This window comes from Citrus sinensis, chromosome 3 (assembly GCF_022201045.2).
Source record: "Citrus sinensis cultivar Valencia sweet orange chromosome 3, DVS_A1.0, whole genome shotgun sequence".
Lineage (NCBI taxonomy): Eukaryota > Viridiplantae > Streptophyta > Magnoliopsida > Sapindales > Rutaceae > Citrus > Citrus sinensis.
Genome location: NC_068558.1, coordinates 16539745 through 16556895, shown reverse-complemented (window position 1 = coordinate 16556895; position 17151 = coordinate 16539745). Strand labels below are relative to the sequence as shown.

The 17151-nt window shown below is 31.3% G+C and overlaps 1 protein-coding gene and 1 long non-coding RNA gene across 2 annotated transcripts; both read left to right on the top strand.

The window, feature by feature from the left end:
• The first annotated feature begins 5708 nt into the window (after positions 1–5708).
• Positions 5709–6436, top strand: LOC127901265 (uncharacterized). The gene is made up of 2 exons (XR_008053409.1): positions 5709–5954; positions 6073–6436. It is a non-coding gene; the product is annotated as an uncharacterized LOC127901265 (long non-coding RNA).
• A 1324-nt stretch (positions 6437–7760) lies between these two features.
• Positions 7761–11093, top strand: LOC107178830 (uncharacterized). The gene is made up of 5 exons (XM_052435783.1): positions 7761–8302; positions 8436–9674; positions 9766–10227; positions 10318–10423; positions 10521–11093. Exons 1-5 carry the CDS (start codon positions 7761–7763, stop codon positions 11091–11093), a joined length of 2922 nt encoding a protein of 973 aa, XP_052291743.1.
• The last annotated feature ends 6058 nt before the right edge of the window (positions 11094–17151 follow it).

Below are 17151 nucleotides of genomic sequence, written 5' to 3'. Positions count from 1 at the left end.
TAAGCTCAATGGTTTGCTTTGGTGGAAGGTTAATAGATCGAAGTATCCAATATTAGAGAAAATTGCAAGGGATGTCCTCGTTGTTCCTGTTTTCATAGTGGCATCTGAATCTGCCTTTAGCACTGGGCGTCGCGTCATTGACGAATATCGGAGTTCTTTGACCCCTTGTATGATTGAGGCATTGATATGTACTGAAAATTAGTTACAAGCTAAACTTTTTGCTAATCATGTCTACAACCTTCAAGAAGATATTAAGGAGCAGATATTTCATATGGAGCTACAAAAAGATAATATTTTTCTCATACTTTATAAAGTTAAGATGTATTATAATTTTCTAAATAGCATCTACATGTACTTAAGTTACTTACTAATTTCATTTTTTTTTTGACATTTTAAAGAGTTTGTAAGATCACAAGCTTCAACAATAGAAACAGTGAGCGAATGATAGGGTGTTATGGATATTTGAAAGGTAATTCTTAATAGATATTATTATTTATAATTTCATATTATATGTTTAGGTTGTAATTTAAACTATAATAATAGACAATAGTTGTTATAGTTTTAAGTTTTAAGTTTTAAGTCAAATTGTAACATTATAATTGTTTTATTTATTTTAGACACATTGAAATTGGCGGAATGGTATTACTTAGGAATTATGATTATTGTTAACTTTACTTGGTGATGAATTCCATGAAATAAGCCACAATTGACTTTTTTTTTCTTATATTTAATCAAGTACACACATGAATTGGGCATATGTGTTTGTGTTTAATGTCTCTTTATTTGCAATGCAGCTTAAAGAAAGTAGTTAAACAGTTATAATGTATTATTTTTTCAATTCTTCTCTAGGGGATAGATGCTTCAATTCTTCAACTTGAAGTAGAAGAAATTGAAGTTAAAAGTTGTCGAAGTGCTTGCGAGCAACGATGGAGCCGTGGAGGAAGTTGATCTAGATTTACATTTAAACTTTGTTGTGTTTTGGATTTTGGAACTTTGTCATTTGTGTTTTTGAAAATGGAAACTATTTAATTTTGTTTAAGTTTTTGACTTTGTGTTCTAAAGATTAATGTTTAGAATTGGATATTGTGCTTTGGATGGAGACTATTAAATTTAAATTTTATGTTAATTTTAATTTTATGCTTTGTGTTAATTTTTAATTTTCAATCATTTGAATTTAATTATATAGTAGTTTTCTTTTTTTGTTGGTTGAAATGAATGGATGGATGAATGAGGGAGGACAAGGAAGGTGGAGAGAAAGGTCTTAGTTAGTAAGGTGACAAGAGAGTCTTTGAATTGAAATTTCATTGGTCAACATTATTATTATCATTACTATTATTATTATTTTTCATGTACATTAATGGATTGAGGTGGGTTTGCCATAATGTGTTTAGCCCTTGGATAAATTAAAAATTCTCTAATCTCTACAACAAATTGGTATTTGTTAAATGTTTATGATGAATTTTTAGGTAGGATTCATATTAAAGGCAAAGAAAATTAACTCCAAATTGCTTAAACCCAAATTGACCTGAATTCACCCGAATCTTATTTGATCTGATTTCACCTGACCCGAATTGACCCGACTAACCCAAATCTAATCCGAACCCTATATAACCCGAATCCGATCCAGATCCGATCAGGTTATAAGTTTGGGTGGAGTTCAGATGGATTTTTATCCAACCCGAAACCCAATCGGGTTGATCCAAACCTAACCCGAACCCGATTTTGCCCACCCCTAACACTTGGTCAAGGATTGGGTACTTCGATTCTGATTATGCTGATGATTTGGACAAACGACGGTCAACCACCGGATATGTATTTACTTTTGCTAGAGGGCCAATCAATTGGAAGTCTATACTACAATCTACAGTTGCATTGTCGACCACAGAGGTCAAGTACATGGCAATTACAGAGATTGTTAAAGAGGCTATTTGGTTACAATGCTTGCTTGAAAACTTGGGATTAGTATAAGAGCACATTAATGTGTATTGTGACAGTCAATGTGCTATTTAAAAAAGAACCAAGTTTATCATACACGTACGAAACATATTGACGTACAATTTCACTTTGTGGGGGAAATAATTAATGAATAGAAGATTCTTCTTAAAAAAATCAAGATTGCAGAGAATCTCGTAGATCTGTTGACCAAGGTGGTGACAGCAATCAAGTTTGAGCATTATCTAAACTTGATTAATAGCTTATAAGTTTGAAAGTAGTCGGAGAAGGCAGAGACTGGAGGACGAGTTGTCGATAGTCGACTCAGATTTGGATAAAATCTTCGTCGAGGTAGTGAATTGTTGAAAAAAATTCAATATATGCATTCAAAATTGGCTAATGCATGCATTTGACCAACTTGGATACAAATGCATGTATGGAAAAATGGAAGCCAAAATTGTTGACAAGTTTTGGAAGAGGTGCCTAATTTTTGTTCACAAAATTGTTAGGGTTGGTGCAATAATGCACCCCATTTTCCCTATAAATAGAGAGAAGAGGCAGAACATCATATCATCCCAATGAAGAGAGTTGAGAACAATTGCAAATGAAGTAATTTGAGAGAATTGAGAGAGCTTCTACTTAAGTGTTCTAGTGAGGATTCAATTGGGTGTATTGGAATTGTGGGTTTTGAGAGTTTTTCATACTTTTGTAAATTCTCATTTGTTCATAAAATTATCTTCCAATCTTTGCCCATGGACGTAGGCATTACGCTGAATCACATAAATTATTATGTCCTTTTTTATATATTTATTTATTATACTTATATTTTTTCAAATGTCACAATCACTAAAATATTAGTAATTTTTCAACCCGCGCTTTCGCAACAGTCCTGCTACTTTAGTCATTATTATAGGATTCTGCTTGTTTTATTAAACAATGTCAGATTGTCAATGACCTATGTTATAAAGTTATAAAGGCATCATAAATGAATAGAATAATAAATTACACTTTAATAAGATTACTTATTTATCATTAAGTTAAAAAAAAGAATTATTTAAACATTTTGAGGGAATAAGGTTAGTTTTGTAATTATCAAATAATAATAAGCCAAAAAAGAAAATGAAAGCCTGGGCATCATCACTCACCAGCCTACCCTAGCTCCATCATTTATTTTCCTTCCTCCATTGTTGTCTCTTTCACCAGAATTTGAAAACTTGTTTCTTCATTCCTCCAGACAAAAGACAAACCAAACACTCCCAAAAATCATATTAATGCTCTCATCCAAAATTTTTTGATAAGCTTTTCTTCTTTTGGCGACGGCAGTGACAAGGTCTCGGTTAGCTACCCCCGCTGCTGATTTGACCCTCAACTCCGTCCTTACTTATGCCTTTACGTTTCTTCAGCTTCCTGTTTTTTTTTATTATAATTTTTTTTTGCTTAGATCCTATCGTTACGAATCAATTTTGTCGATTAGATTGTAAATAAACTTAGATGAACCCATTCGATTCTTTATTCATTTTTTTATTTATTATTTAATTTAATTCTGTATAGTAAATAAATATTTGTTTAGTAAATAAATTGAATCTGAATCCTAATATTACAATGCGTTTAATAAATGAATCGAATTCAAATCCATCAAATTTTGATTCAATTTACTTAAAACAAGTGTTGAATTCGATTCGCCAATTCGTTTTGTCACCCTATTTAAGCTCAACCCAAATTTTGAAAAGCTTACATTTGGTCCCTACTTTTGAATTGTTATTGAAACTATAAAGTTCTCGTATAGTTTTTTTTCTTTTTTTATTACATGAGACAATTACTCAAATTATAACTCATATTATATGAGATTATAATTGATATTTATAAATCAAACTATTATTGGGACTAACTTACATCAATGCTTATGGAACTCTGCTAGATTTTTAACCTTCACTAATATTCGAGAGATGTCTACTCCACTCATACTTGGATAAGGAAGAAGACTACATTCACTCAATTATACATTATAATTAAGGAAGAAAATACCCCCACATTGAGTTTGTAGGGGTTCACAAAGGCCGAGTGAAGTTCTCGGATAGTTTTGAAATATAGCAAATAGGCTCTTTTTCTTATATTTTTGAATAACATTAGGACAGCATAAACTCTCAAGATATTTTTATATTTTATCCAAACTTTTCAAATTATTTAATTAAGCCCTTGTGAAACTTTATTTTGCAGTTCAGTCCAAATACAAGGAAGAAAGTAAAATATTTAACATTGATCTTTAAAGGTGGGCAACTTTGGTGTTTATATCAACCCGATCAGATTTCGAGTTAATCGAGTTAGGAAAAAGTAATTCAAACTCAACTGGAACTTATAATTCCATCCAAATATAATTTGAATTAGATTGGATCGAATTGGAAATTTGTGTTTTTGTGTGCAAGTGATTTAGATCAGATCAAATTTAACGCGATCAGACCACTATTTAATCCAATTGAGTTGGATTTTTCATCTGCATCCTATCCAAACTCAATTTTTTTAGGTCAGCTCGGATTATTTGATTATGCCTATTCATCTTTCTTAAAATATTGCAAACTTACTTTATGAAACCAAAAACAAATATGAATGCTATGATCATTATTATAAATTTTTGAACTTTTAAATGCTTTGATTATGTACTCATTCAACTACACTAGCATTATAAGAAAGGAGTAAATAATGTTACCTAAGCTTCTATGTAATAAATATCATTGATAATTAGTTGAATTCTTGACTAGATAATTAAGCATTATCCATGAATCATTTGAAGTTTTGAACTTTATCTTTTTCAACCTTCAATGACTTGTGACATTAAAGTTTTTTTTTTTTTTGACATATTGTCTTTAACAAACAGTTTAACGTATACATCAAGTCATTGAGGTCTGCAAATGACCTTTTGGACCCACAATGTCAATTGGCAAAAGAAATTTGCTTTGATAAATAATCCAGAACGCCCAAGTACAATGACCAAATTGGTAATTGACTAATTCCTTACACTACTACAAAAATTTAAATTAATGACCCATAAGTTATGACGGTTCTTAAAAATAACCGTCATTAAAACTTTTTTATGACCATTATTATGTAAACCGTCATAATATTTAATATTTATAATGACGGTTTTTTTAAAAAACCGTCATTAAATATAAAATTAAAATATAATATTAATTTTAATGACGGTTCATTATAAAAACCGTCATTAAAAATATTAGTACTGACAATGACAGTTTTATTTGAAAACCATCATTAAATGTAAAATTAAAATTTTTAATGACGGTTCGTTATAAAAACCGTCATTAAAAATATTAGTACTGACAATGACGGTTTTATCTAAAACCGTCATTAAATGTAAAATTAAAATTTTTAATGACGGTTATTTATAAAAACCGTCATTAAAAATATTATATACTTACAATGACGGTTTTATTCGAAAACCGTCATTAAATGTAAAATTAAAATATAATGTTAGTTTTAATGACGGTTCGTTATAAAAACCGTCATTAAAAATATTTTATAGTTACAATGACGGTTTTATTTGAAAACCGTCATTAAATGTTAATATTATTTTTAATGACGGTTTGTTATAAAAACCATCATTAAAAATACATACTTACAATGACGGTTTTTAAACTTAACTGTCATTATATATCCACTAAAATATAATCCCAGTATTAATGTCAATTATTTTAGGAACAGTGGTTAAAGAGGAAATTATTAATCTTCATTCATGACCGTTTATTTTATAAACGGTCATGAATAATACAAAAAAAAAAAAAGCAAAGCCGATTTCTAGACTTGGCATTTTATTTCATCACTTCAAAATATCTCTCCCAAATACCCAAATACCCAAATTCCTTCACTCGCTCATTTCTCTCCAGAATAGCCAAGATTAATTGTTGCCCACTTCCTAACCATCGCAACCTTGGGATTATTGTGCCGTCTCAGCAGCCACCGGGTTGAATCCCATTTTTAATGCTCCAATCCATCCTCAGTTCACTACCTAGGTCAGATTACTGGAAGGAATTTGAAATTTCTTATTTATGAGCCAAATCATTCTTGTTCTCTATCTCTCTCTGTATTTTCATTTTATTACTTATAAATCTCATTAATTTGACTGGGCAGGTTTTATGGTTTTGTAACCTAGCATTGGATGACTCTAAACATGGCTACTTCTCTCGGAGATTTTTGGTGTGCTTGATATCAGTATTGAGTTCAATCATCTGCAAGGTTTGTTTCAGTTCTTATAGTTTGTTTTAACACTTTTTCGTTGCCATGTAATTCTATGGTGTGGATTTTATGAAATTCATGTTTAATTCAAAAAACTTTGTTTCGTTAAGTATTTAGTTCTATGACTGGCAATAATAGGTAGAAAACCTTAAAAGGGCCATAACATCAATCGTTTTTGTTGTTTTTTAACTTTGTTTTGATGTAATAAAAGTATTCCTTCCTCCCAAACTCAATTGAGAGGATTTAATTATTCTTTTCTTAGACTGAAGTTTTTAGAAGCTGTGATTGCCACTGATTTATAAAGAAAACAATAATTGTAAAATTATTCTGCTGTTGTCATGCTGCTATATGCTGTTAAAAATAGCACATGGAAAATCCAAGCACTGATTTTAGCAACTGGACAACATCCATAAAATTTTCTCAGTGTGTCATGCTGCTATTTGTTGTAAAAAAATAGTATTGAAAAGTTTCAGGTGCTATTTTAACACAATTACAGCAGCATGACGGCACCTAAAAATTTTTCTGGGTGCTGTCTTGCTGGTATTTGCTGTTAAAAACAACACCTGAAAGTACAAAATGTTGTTTTTATCAGATGGACAGCACCTAAAAATTTTTTCTAGGTGCTGTCTTGCTGGTATTTGTTGTTAAAAACAGCACCTGAAAGTTCCAAATGCTGTTTTTATCAGCTGGACAACACCTAAATAGTTTTCTGGGTGCTGGCTTGCTGGTATTTGCTGTTAAAAACAGCATCTGGAAGTTCCAAATGCTGTTTTTATCAGTTGGACAGCACCTAAATATTTTTTTGGGTGTTGTCTTGTTAGTATTTGCTGTTAAAAACAGCACCTGGAAGTTCCAAATGCTGTTTTTATCAGCTGGATAACACCCAAAAAAAATTTTAGGTTCTGTCATGCTGCTGTCTAACTGCTTTTAACGCATTTTTAGCAGCTACGTAGCACTTATAAAATATTCTAGGTGCTGTAATTTGTTGTTTGCTGTCAAAAACAGCACCTGAAAATTTCAGTTGCCGTTTTTATCAGCTAGACAACACTCACAAATTTTTCGGGTGCTGTCATGCTGCTGTTTATGGCTAAAAACAGCACTTGAAAAGTTTTTTAGGTGCATTCAAGCTGCTGTTTGTTGTAAAAACTGCAATGGAACTTTCAGTTACTGGGTTTATCAGTTAAACAACACATAAACTACTTTGGGTGCTGTCCTACTGCTGTTTGCTGTTAAAATAAGCACCTAAAACTTTCAAGTGGTGTTTTTATTAGTTGGACATCACTTAAATAAATTTGTAAGTGCTTTCATGATGTGTTTGATGTTAATTAAAAACAGCACCTGAAAGTTACAGGTGCTGTTTTAACACAATTACAGTAGCTATACAGCACCAAAATAATTACAGTGCTACCTTTTCTTTTTTCTTTTGTTTACTTATTTTCTTGTTTGCTCTTATGTCCAAACTAATTCCCTTTTATTTTTTGGAAATAAATAGGTTCAGTTTTCTCATTGGAACATCAAAGCACATTTGGTTACGAGGTAGTAATTAAAACTTCAGGCTTCAATTTATTGTTGTTGAGTTTACAATGGATAAGTCTTGGATTTCATTGGATAGAAGATCCGAAGAATATAGAGTCGGTGTTAAAAGATTTTTGAATTTTGCCGTTCGTCACACGACAAATCCAAATCATATGCGTTGCCCTTGCTTGAAGTGTGGGAATGTGAAATACCAGAATATTTCAGAGATAGAAACTCACTTGATTATCTTTGGAATCGATCAAAGTTATACAAATTGGTTTCTACATGGGGAAGAACTTGTTAGAGGGCCTTCTACTAGTAGAAATGCACAGCTTATAAGAGAAGTTGATTATGATCATGTTGATAATACTATTGAGCTAGTTCAAGGGGCACATGATAATTTTGAAAGTAATCCTGATGCATTCCAAAAATTGCTTGAGGATGCTGAAAAACCACTATATCCAGGCTGCAGCAACTTTAAAAAGTTATCGGCTTTAGTAAAATTGTACAACTTGAAAGTGAAGAGCGGATGGTCAGATAAAAGTTTCTCCGAGCTACTTAAATTACTAGGAGAGATGCTTCCAGACCAAAATGAAATCCTGACATCTATGTATGAGGCAAAAAAAAACATTGAATGCATTGGGAATGGAATATGAGAAGATTCATGCCTGCCCAAATGACTGTATACTGTATTGGAAGGATTACAAAGATTTGACTTCTTGCCCTACTTGTGGATTGTCTAGGTGGAAGGTAATAAAGAACTCAGAAAAGCTAAAATCAGGTCTGCCTGCAAAAGTTTTATGGTATGTTCCACCAATTCCTAGGTTTACAAGAATGTTCAGCATCAAGGAAACATCTAAAAATTTAACGTGGCATGCAGAACAAAGAGAAGTTGATGGTTATCTACGTCATCCAGCCGATACTCCATCATGGAAGCTCATAGACTACACATGGCCTGCTTTTGCATCTGAACCAAGAAACCTGAGACTTGCTCTTTCTACGGATGGGATTAATCCACATAGTTCCTTAAGTAGCAGGTATAGTTGTTGGCCAGTTATACTAGTGACTTATAATCTTCCACCGTGGCTATGCATGAAAAGAAAGTTTATGATGTTAACCTTGTTGATATCGGGTCCTAAGCAACCCGGCAATGATATTGATGTGTACTTAGCACCATTGATCGATGATATGAGATTGTTATGGGAGGTGGGAGTTGATGTTTATGATGCATATCGACAACAATCTTTCAACTTAAAAGCTATTCTTTTATGGACAATTAGTGATTTTCCGGCTTATGGAAACTTAGCTGGTTGTACTGTAAAGGGCTATAAAGCTTGTCCGATATGTGGAGAAAAAACACGTTCTATTCAATTACAGCATAGTAAAAAGATTTCTTTCATGAGGCATAGAAGATTTTTATCACGATCACACCCGTATCGTGATATGGTAAAAGAATTTAATGGTCTTCCCGAATATAAAATAGCACCCGAAACATTAAATGGAGAGGAAGTTCTAGCAAAAGTGGATAGGTTGAATGTTACATGGGGAAAGCAAAATGGAAAATGTCCAGTTTCACAAAGTTATTGGAAGAAAAACTCTATATTCTTTGACCTTGAATACTGGAAGTATCTTTATGTTCGACATGTGCTTGATGTTATGTATATTGAGAAGAATGTATGTGAGAGTATTGTCGGTACATTGCTTGGGATAGAAGGAAAAACAAAATATGGACTTGCAGCTCGTATGGATCTTAAACCATTGAATATGCGGACTGAATTGGAGCCTATAACTGAAAATGGGAGAACTAAGTTACCTTCAGCATCTTTTACATTAAGTAAAGAAGAGAAAATCAGATTTTGTAAAACATTATCTGAGATAAAGGCCCCTAATGGTTACTCTTCAAATATAAGAAATCGTGTGTCAATGCAAGATCTAAAGTTGTATGGTATGAAGTCTCATGATTGTCATGTTCTGAAGCAACAGTTATTGCCCGTGGCTATAAAGGCATTGCTACAAGATCACGTTAAAAAAGTTATAATGAGAGTGTGTTTTTTTTTTCAATTCATTATGCAGTAAGGTTGTAAATGTGGCTGCACTTGATCAACTACAAGCTGATGTAGTCGAAACGGTATGCTCGCTTGAGATGTATTTTCTTCCAGCCTTTTTTGATGTCATGGTTTATTTGATGGTACATCTTGTTCGAGAAGTTAAACTTTGTGGGCCGATTTATTTACGATGGATGTACCCATTCGAAAGAGACATGAAAAAGTTAAAGGGGTATGTCAGGAACCGTAATAGACCAGAGGGTTGTATAGCTGAAGCATACATTGCTGAAGAAGCTGTTGAGTTTTGCTCAGAGTATTTATCTGGTGTAGATGCAGTTGGACTTCCATCTAGAAAAAATGCTACATATGACTATTCAGATATGGGCTATCCTCTTTTAGGAGGTAAACTTGAGACTGTGCCTTTTCACCAATGGCAGCAAGCACATCTTTATGTTCTAGCAAACACAAATGATGTTCAACCTTATATCGAGTAAGTGTTTTGTATTATGTTTTCAATTACTATCATTTATTTTATTTTATTCTTCTAAAATGAAGTAATATGTCTAAACTATTATATTAGTGAGCACTTTGAATATTTGAAGGAGTTACACCCCATAAAGTCTAAAAGAGAAAAATGGTTGCACGATGAGCATAGTAAAACGTTTATTGGCTGGTTGCGCCTTAAGGTAATTACTTATTGATTAATGAATTAAGATTTCCATTATGTTTGTTTTTTCTTTGTTTGGTTAATTTTGATAGTATATGTTCTTTTATTGCACCAAGGTTGAACAACAATTGAATAGTTCAAGTCACGGCATTTCTGAATCACTGAGGTGGATAGCACAAGGGCCTCGTTTAGAAGTAATAAAGTATTCTAGATATGTCATAAATGATTGCCGATTTTACACAAAGGAATTGGATGATGCACGAGTTGTTCAAAATAGTGGGGTCACTTTAATGGCCAAGGCTTTACAAATCTCAAGTGCTAAAGATAATAATCCAGTCTATTCAGATATGACTTTCTATGGCATTATTGAAGAGATATGGGAGTTGGACTACCATCAATTTAGAATTCCAGTGTTTCGATGTGATTGGGTTAAAAGTAGCAATGGTATCAAAGTAGATAAGTTTGGGTTTACTTTAGTTGATCTTCAAAGAACATGGCATAAAAATGATCCATTCATTCTAGCATCGCAAGCAAAACAAGTGTTCTATGTTGAAGACCAACTTGATCCTAGATGGTCAATTGTTTTAGAGCCTTCTATAAATATTGCAAAGGATGATGTCGATGAAGATGGCTTATATGACCATTTTATGAACCAACAAGCTTTGAGTAGCAGATTGCCTCTCATTTGATAGAAAGGAAGAGCCTAATTTAGCCTATTTTAAATATGATTGTGAGCACTTAGTTATAAAGAAAACTTTATGATATTTTGTTCATATTATTTTTTTGTGAAATCATTTTCTTGATTATTTCTTTTATGGTTTACTAATCATGTTTAAGTTACAGGCTTAAATGGATTCTTCAAATATTCCTCAAGATGATGATGCGCATACTTTAGGAACGAATGAGAGGAAGAAAAGAGGTCCAACCATGATGCCTAAAATTGTAAAGGGTACAAGCAATGGGAAGAAGTTCCATGTTAACTTTAACTACAAAGGAAAACCAATAGGTAAGATGCGACCAAAATTGAGTAGTATGGTTGGGGTTTGGTCTCGATCTTTGGTTCCGATTATGTATACAACTTGGAAAAAAGTACCAATAGAAGTTAAAAACAAGTTATGGGCATGTGTTACGGTACGTATGCTAACATTTATAATTTTTTTCATAAATAATTCAGAAATTACTAATTTAATAATTAAATTTCTAATTTATTAATTATGATCATTTTCATGAAGGCAAAATTTGATGTTGGGGAAGATAGAAAAAGATTCATTATGCTGAAATTTAACAAGACTTGGAAGACATTTAAGTATAAGCTCACAGCATATGTAAAAGAGCATATAGATGAACCTGAACTCTTGAGACATCCCCCAACCAGCCAAGAATGGGGTTCAATTCCTCAAGAAGATTGGAACCAATTTGTTGAGTCCAGGAAATCAGTAGAGTTTAAGGTTATGAAATACTATTATGTGTCATATTTTCATATAACTACTTTATTGTATCATAACTTTTGTTCTTAATGTATGATGTTTTTTGGTTAACTTGATAATGCAGAATCTTAGTGAATCTCAGACAGAACGGCGTAACAAAGTCACTATAAATCATGGTCTTTCTAGAGGAGGATATGTTGGCTTAGAAGAACGAATTGTAATTTACTTTTTAAATATTCTTACTTTCCTTATTTCTTATTCCAACTTTGTTGCATTAAGTGAACTAACTAACAACATAATTTATTGTAGCAACGAGCAACTGGTGTTTATGCTCCCGTACCACGAGAAGACTTATGGGTTGAAGCTCGAAAAACAAAGAATGGTGAATTTAGAAGTGAGGATGTTAAAGAAAAGGCTGAGAAAATAGTAAGTTTATATTTTTTACATAGTATTTGACTCATAAGATTATGGTAAATATAATCTTATCCCCCTGAATTTTTTGTCTTTGTAGACTGATTTAAAGAAACAAGTTGCTGATGGAGAAATTTCATTTCAACCGGGTGAGGATATTCTCACTATGGCTTTGGAGAAACCAGAACATCCAGGTCGAGTACAAGCTACTGGTGATGGAGTGACGATAACATCATATTTTGGAAGGGCGAAACGTAAATCTATAGCAATTGATATAGAGAATATTGTCGAAGAGAAAGTGGATAAGATTGTCACGTAGAGAATGATAGAATTTAGAAAGGAATTCATGAAGGAATTCAATGATTCTCAATTTCCACCAAATTGACTACAATCTGACCGAGATAGTTGTTCAGATCTAGGCGAAAAACAAGATCAGAGTAGGCCTGTCGCAAAGGACCAATCCACACCAATTGCAAGGTTATCAAAGGTACATTTTACTGTTTATTATTTTTTACTATTTTTACAGTAAACTTTACAGGAGATACAATAGTAAAAATAGTTTATTTTATTGTCATTTCTGCAGCTGTTTTGTCAAGCGATAAATAATGTTGTTTTTCTGCGAAACATCAGTGGAAGATATCTTTATGTTACTACTATTTTGTTGTTATTTCGTAGTGAAAATCAAGCTACTTTTTGTAAAACAGCAGCAAAAATAGCTTTATATTACTACTGCTCTTACTGTTGGTCTGGAGTAGCAAAAATAGTTGTTTATTTTATTGTTGTTCTTACTACCATTTTGTAGTAAAAATCACGTCGTTTTGCTGTAAAACAACAACAAAAGCAACTTTATTTTACTGGTTTCTTGTAGTAAAAATCATGCTGCTGTTTTTTTTCAAAACAACAAAAAATATACCTTTATTTTACTGTTATTTTTGTTGTTGTTTTATACTTTGAGTTATGTTGCTTTTTGCAAAAGAGCAGTAAAAAACAACACCATTCTATTGCTATTTTGGCTGCTGTTTTGTACTAAACGTTATGTTATTTTGCATGCAAAACAAAAGCAAAATCCTTACTTTTTGTGACAACGTATAAGTAACAATAGTTATATTAACATAACTTTATTTTACTACAATGTTGTCTATTTTTTGCAGCTTTTTGATGAAAGATTAAGTTATTCAATAATTTATTTGTTGGTTTATTACCTTTTATTACAGGGGACTTTTTGTAAGTTGGCATTAGGCGATGACCTTAACATAGTGGCTCAAGGAACGGTGTTTATGGATAATGAACCAAATGCAACCGTGCATGGCATACCACTTGCATCTACTGATGTACGTGTGTCTATTGATGTTGCATTCCAAAAAAATGCTATCTTACCTCGACCGGTTCGTGATGAGCTTATACTTGTAAGCCATGCTATTGGATCTATCGTGGCTTGGCCTAAAAATTTTGTTATTACAAGTAACAACGAGGTAAATTATTTCATTATGCCATATATTCAAATAAGTAGATTATTATTTTGTGTTTAATTGATGTTTTTTTAATATTAGGTATCAAAGTTTGTTTCTCAAGATGTAGCAAGTTCGAGTATGCCTCCAATTGTGAAAAGTCTTTTTTCATTTGTTAAGAATGTGATGCACCCCTCCGGATCCATTATAATCAATTTTGATCCAAATATGTTTGCTTCTACAACTGAAATGATGTTTCTTGGTAGGGATGATATTCTACAATTTTGTAGAATGGAACAAATATCAGTTAGTGTCATAAAATTGTATATGAGGTGATGTGTTATTCCAAATTTCTAATATTGCTATGTATAGATGTAAGAGTGTATATTATTTCTGTATTATGTCTTGCACAAGCTGCTATTTGAGAATATAAAGAGATGCAATTTGGAAAAAAGGTTCAAGTTTGTTGATCTAGAATTTTTTGCAAATGGGAGTGCCCATGACAGTGAGGAAAAGGCCAAAAAGCTTGGAGATATAATGGAATCGATCGATCCAACACAACTTATCATTTTTCCATATAATGAATCGTAAGTTATACATTCAAAGTGAATAAGATTGTTATGATATTTGGAATTTTACAATGATAAGTATATTGCACGCAGAGCACATTGGATGTTGACTGTTATTGATTCATATGAAGGCCAATGTTATTTTTTTGATTCAATTGGTCATGATCCGCGTCAAAACTTGAAAGAGCTTATTAATAGGTATGTTAAAAAATTGTACTTTTTAGCTTGTATTTTCTTTATATTATTTTCTAATATATACTTTGTAATTTTTGAAATTAAGTTCATTGAGAATGTTTAGCACGGCACATGGAAAAATTAATCGGAAGCATTGCATATGGAAACCAATGAAAGTAAGGAACATTAGTCTTAAATTCAAATTCATAATATTTTGTATATGAGATTTATAATTTATTATTGCATGAATTTGATCATTGTGTAAATTAAATCTATTACTTTCTCTTTTGTAGTGTCCTCGTCAACCCAAATATGTTGAGCATTGCGGCTATTATGTGATGAAATATATGTGGGATATTGTGGCTAATACTAATGTCTCTATTCCAGAAAAGGTATTGGCAATTTGTTATCAAATATTTATTTATTTTCCTCACAAAATAATTTATATATTTTTCACTTTATAGTTTGTTAAGATACAAAGCTACACTCAAAGGGAGATTGACGAGGTGAGATGCGAGTGGGCTAGGTATACATGGCAACTTGCTGCTACATATGAAAATTAATTGATTGACAATTCAAGGTCAGTCTCTAATAGTACTAGATACTACAACTTATCATGATTAAACTACAACTTGTAATAAATGAGCTTGATATATTTATTTTTTTCTTTCTTTGTAAATAATGTCGTAGGTCCCTAGCAGCTGCATAATTTTTTTGAAAATATTACATATGAAGACTTGATGAGAATTTAGATGTGGTAGCTAGATTACATGTGGAAGAGCTAGTATTTTGTTGAAGATGAAGGATTGTCAAAGTTCTCTACAAAAGAGCATGAGAATTTTCTTAGTTAGTAGTTGATTTTTTTATATTGGAAGAGTATTTGTAAGAATTTCAATGTATTACATTTTGTTGAGGATGTATGAAGGATTATACATCTAAGATTTTTGTAAAGCAATATTTTGTATATGATATAGTTTGTAAAAACGTAATTGTAAAAATATATTTGTTAAATAGAAAATTACAATTAAAGCATGCTTGTAATAATTTTTTTTTTTAGATAACATCAAATATGACGGTTCTATAAAAGCCATCGTTATAAATTGATAAATAGTCATAAAAAGTAGCAAAACATGATATAAGATGACTGTTTTATATAAAACCGTCATGTAAAAATAGTAATTTAATGACGAGTATTTAAAAAAATCATCATAAAAAAATTTTAAAAATAAACATTTAATGACGGTTTTTAAGAAAAAACCGTCATTAAAAATGAACATTTAATGTCGGTTTTTTCCTAAAAACCGTCATTAAAAATAAACATTTAATGACGGTTTTTCCTAAAAACCGTCATTACATGTACTTTTTAATGACGGTTCTTTCCTAAAAACCGTCATTAAATCTCTAGTATAAATAACAAATAATGACTGTTTAGTAAAATAACCGTCATTATAAATACACATTTAATGACGGTTTTTAGGAAAAAAACCGTTATTAAATATTATGTATCCATGGCATATAATGACGGTTTTTTAAAATAACCGTCACTATAAGTGGTCATTTAATGACGGTTTTTGAACCGTCATAAAAAATATACCCCCTTTAATGTCGCTGCCTAAGATGACGGTTTTAAAACCGTCATCTTATGTCTTTTAAAACCGTCATTAAAGACCAATTTTGTAGTAGTGTTATTAGATGCATGGCTGTGGCTTTGCGGCAAAGCTATATTCATAAGATCATATCATGTTATGGCTGAACAATAAAATCAATAAAAAATAATTGTAAATTTACTTCCCTAATTAGACATTTAGTATTGTAATTTTGTTTTTGAAAATTTTATGAAAATGATCTAAATTTTTTGGAAAAATTATGAAAATAACCTAGAAAACTATGAGAATAGGTCCACTTAAAACTTTTCTTACTTATCTAGTTTAAAAAAAAATCATTTTAGATATTAATATCACTAAGTAAGATACCGTATTAATACAGTTAACCGTTGTAGATGGAGTGTTGACGATATATAAATGTCAATAGGCGCAATTAACCTACCATCATATCATTTAAAAATCATAAAAAATCATAACCTATGTAATATATGTGAGGATATGTGAGGAACTGTATAAGTAATAAAATTGATTCTTAAAATTAAATTTTTAAATTTTTTTTTGCTTACATCTACCGTACAACATGGTGATTTAGGGAAAAAAATTACCAAATAGTATAATTAAATTTTAGCTTATGATCAAAATTACTTTTTAATTTCCTAACAATAACCCAAAACAGACCTTGTATCTCACACAATATCATTTTATTTCTTTTCTTTAATACATAACAAGCATGGAAATTTTTCTTTTTCAAATACTTTTAGCAAGATCTTCTCTCATCTTTTTTATATTACCTTTTTTCTCTTATACCATTTTGTCTTTTCTGATTTTTTCTCTTAATTATAAACATAAAAATGAATACAAATAATATTAATGATGTATGGCAGGAAATCAAATCTAAAAAATGTTAGACTTTTGCAAGCGGGTGGATGATCATCGAACCTGATGTGGATATAGAGTAATTGCAGATGTTGTAAATATACTGACGGTAAACGGTACACAGTGTTTTCTTCTACATCAAGAATAAAGATTTTGTAGATGCCATAATAAATAAATAATTATGATATTATTTATTTAATTCTAAAAGAAAGTTAAAAAATAAATTTAATTTGCTCGA